The 3,763-nt window shown below is 59.0% G+C and overlaps 1 protein-coding gene across 2 annotated transcripts in view; it reads right to left on the minus strand.

Annotated features, from left to right (window-relative positions):
- Window positions 1–77: 77 nt before the first annotated feature.
- GALNT17 (polypeptide N-acetylgalactosaminyltransferase 17) overlaps window positions 78–3,763 on the minus strand; it is a 397,088-nt gene continuing 393,402 nt past the window's right edge. For both annotated transcript variants that reach the window (XM_004705577.2, XM_004705578.3), the window contains 2 exons: window positions 2,794–2,961; window positions 78–1,466 (listed from right to left, as the gene is read on the minus strand). In XM_004705577.2, the coding sequence (XP_004705634.1) occupies window positions 1,338–1,466; window positions 2,794–2,961 (297 nt within the window). In that variant the 3' untranslated portion in view covers window positions 78–1,337. The remainder of the gene's footprint in view (window positions 1,467–2,793; window positions 2,962–3,763) is intronic.

A 3,763-nucleotide genomic window follows, 5' to 3' on the forward strand; every position in this document is an offset into this window, starting at 1 on the left:
TGGGGCCTGCTTGGCCGAGTACCTTTGCATCAAAAAGACAAAACCAAATCCTTCCTGAGAAATGAGACCACGGTGGGAAATGCTAACATGTTTATTTCACGGGTGGGGCTGGGGGCAGGGTGACCACTGAACGCGGTGCTGTGAACCGCAGACTGGGCAGCTACAGGGTCTGGTTCTGGGCAGGGCTGGCCGGGGCCCGCAGGAGGGGAGAGGCGGTGGCAAGCTATGCTTGGGGCCAGGCCAGGCCCTCCTGCCTGGGCTAGTGCCCAGAGAGGCTCGGTGTCCTCGTCCCACCCAGGTGGGCGGTGGCCCGGCCAGTCCAAGGGGACACAGCCACGTGTACTCCTCCATGCACTCAGCTGCATGCGCTCCCCGGCTTGCACACGCCAGGCCTCGCACGCGGCCCAGACACCTGCATTTGCACGCACGCACACCCATATATTAACTCTGATTTACAAGGGCACCCTAACCAGAGGGCAAGAAAAGAAAGCTTATTACTCTTAAGAAAGGGGAAGACTGCTTTCTCCTGGCCACCTAGGAGCCGTGGAGCTGGGAGGGCTGACACAGAGCCCAGGCCTGTGGCTGGCTGGCTGCTGTGGTCCTGAGGTCCCGGAGGTTGTTCCCACTCCCTGGGGCAGCTCCGTGTCCAACCTTCCAGGTCCTCTGGCCCCAGCTGGGCCCCTCACTGCCCTTGAAGCTGAGACCTTCCTGTTCCATCAGCCACAGGCCAGGACCGGGGCCTGGCACCCGGGAGCTAGGTGGCTGGGTAGTCATAGGGGTGCATCAGCTCTGTCAGGGAGGAGAGAGTCTGGGACTGTCACCATCCAAGCCACCGGACAGAAGGTTCCAAGTGGCGGCTTTCTCTGGGGGACGGACAAGCATCCGGGCAGAAGCAACCTCGGGAAATTGAATCTCAGGAGACATGGTGGGTTGGGGGTGGGGTGGCGAGGAGGTGGCCGAAGTCTCCCTGGACACCTTGATTGGAACCAAGGGACATCAGAAGCTGCTGTCGCTGCAAAAGGTGGGATCGAGGAGGGGACCCAGACCCTGACCCTGGGGTGAAAGATGACCAGGCGGACAGGTGGACAGCTTTTCGATTTTGCACCAGGTCACCTCAGGCCGGCGGGTGACCAGCTTCGGTTCACCTTCCCGGGGTGTGGACTCTCCTGGGTGTCTGAGAGCCTGATGGACAGACTGTCCCTTTGGAGGTCTGGGGAAGCCCCAGACCCTGGACAAGCACCCGCTGGCCCCTTGATGTCTCTGCACCCAGGTGGTAGGCCCAGGGATGGACGGGTCCGTCCTGGGGGCCAGGCTCCCGGCGTGCCCGCTGCCGGCTGCTACTTGATGGTGTTCTTGATGGCCCACCTCTGCCCGGTGCAGCTGCGTAGGGTGAGATCCACGCCTGCCGGGCCTCGCGTCTCCACCTCTAGGCAGCGCCCCGTGCCCTTGTTCATGATGGCACCGTTCTGGGAAGAGAGGAGGAAATGGGATAGAGAGATGGACAGACGGACTCACTCACCTCTTTCCTGGCTCAGGGACTCTTACTGAAACCCGATCTCACTGACATTTCATGCCAGGGACCAGGGGATCTTGGGCACCCACCGTGGGTTCTCTTAAGTTAAAAAACACAAAACAAACCATTTGCAGTGTCCCCATGTGGATGAAGCTTCCAGAGACTCCCCTGACCCTGGCCAGGGACACGAATGGCCTTGCTATCAGGCAGAGTGGACGGCTATGGATGCTGCTGTGAGGTGACGTGGGGCTGGTTCCAACACGTAGCGACCTCACGCACAGAGAATGAACCCCGGCCGGTCCTGCTCCATCCTCACAATCGTTCTTTGGTTTGAGCCCATCCATGCAGCCACGGCGTCCATGCATCTGGTTGAGGGTCTTCCTCTTTGTCCTTCCCCAGGGACTGGTCTCTCCGGACAACATGTCCAAAGAACACGAGTCTCGCAGCCTTGCCTCTCAGGAGCATGCTGGTTGCAACTCTTCCAAGACAGATTCTATCTCACATCCGTTGGCCATGGTGTCAGGAGAGGCTAGCCCCAGAGGAAGGTCCTGTTGCTTGGAGAAGACTTGGATAAAAAGAGGAAGACCCCTCTCCTAGAGGGGCTGACATGGTGGTTGTACAAAGCAGGCTCAAAGGTGAGAACACTTGTGCGGGACGGACGCACGGGCAGTGCTTCGACCTGCTGTGCAACGGGTCACTCTGAGTCAATGACCCCATGCACCGTTCAAGACTGAGCACACCCTCCCTCACCTTCACCACCCCCTCCAAATGGGTGCCAGGCAGAACCTTGCTCCATGGGGTTCCCATGGCTGGGAACATTCAGAAGCCAATGCCAGGGCTTTTCCTCAAGACACTTTGCCGTGTGTGCCACTCAGCTCGGGACTTCCACCCCAGCCATTGCGGGGGTGGGGGTGCTTGGCTGCTAACCTAAAGGCTGGCATTTCGAATCTGCCCAGGTGTTCCTCGGAAGAACGGCCTGCCACTTAGAGGGAAAACCTCCAACGAGCTCAGTTCTACGCTGACAGACACAGGTCTCCCTGCATTGGGATCAATTCAATAAAGACCCTTTCTTGTCTTAGCCCCGGGGGGGAGCGCTGCAGTCAATCCCCCGCAGAATTTCCCCAATGACCACACACACAGTGCCGGGCAGTGGGCTAGGAGAAGGGGTTCTGGGTTGCACTTAACCGAGGGCCCTTTGGGGCAGCCAGTGTTCCACACCCTAAAGCCCACAGCAGCATCCTCACCTGCCCAGGTGTCAGCCCTGCCCACGGGGCACTCACCTGGATAAAATTCCAGCGTTTGTACAGGCTGCTCTTGACCTTGTCGCAGTCCAGCAGCTGGGGCAGCCGGCTCTTGCCATTGTCCACCAGGCAGCGTGTGTCAGGCAGCAGTGTGGTGGTCCCCAGGGCGCCCAGGTGCAGGAATCCCTCCTTGGTGTAGCGAGCCAGCTGTGCGGAGAGCAGATGGGAGCCGGGTGAGGCCCAGCCTGTAGCCTGGTGCCCACGCCCCTGCTCAACCCCCCAGCTCTGCCACAACCTCAGGGGAGCATGCTCCTGGCTTGGTCTGGGAGCAGACTCCCAGGGTCCCCTCCCTGATGGTGTCCTCAGGTAAGCTGCCTGAACACCTGGAGTGGGAAGAACCCACTTTCTCCAGCAGGCTGTGCTTCCTGGAGGAAGGCCACTCGGTACACATCGGTTCGTCTCTCTGAGACCCCATTTCCTCTGTCAACTGTTATCGGCCAAAGCCCGACAGCTTGGAGGGGTCCCAAGGCCCAGCCCTCCGCGCCATCAAAGCATCTTCAGGGCTCTGCGGGGCCCTCTTCCGTTGAGCCAGTTCCAACTTCTGCTGACCCTGGAGGGCAGACCAGAACAGCTCATTGGGGTTCTGAGGCTGTACAGACAGACGGTGGGTTTGAACCTCTGACTCTGGTTAGCAGCAGAGATCTTTCACCGCTGCTCAGCCAGGGCTCCTGATGGGAGGGAACTCCTCCGTCCCACTTAGAGCACGCGGCTCACCCAAGGCATTCACCGCATGTATTCGTCTGGGTAGACTAGAGGAACAAGTTCATAGACACGCATGTGTGCACAAGAAAGAGCTTTACATACAAGAGCAATTGTATGCTGACCAACATCCCAGCCCGGTCCAGCTCATGTCCATGTCTGTTATTAGACCATATGTCCGATACCGATCTATAAATTCCTTTTCAGACTCACAAAACACATGCAATGATACTTTCTCCTCATTGCCCAC

This window comes from Echinops telfairi, unplaced genomic scaffold (assembly GCF_000313985.2).
Source record: "Echinops telfairi isolate 266 unplaced genomic scaffold, ASM31398v2 ScPeMD7_5;HRSCAF=22, whole genome shotgun sequence".
Classification (NCBI taxonomy): Eukaryota; Metazoa; Chordata; class Mammalia; order Afrosoricida; family Tenrecidae; genus Echinops; species Echinops telfairi.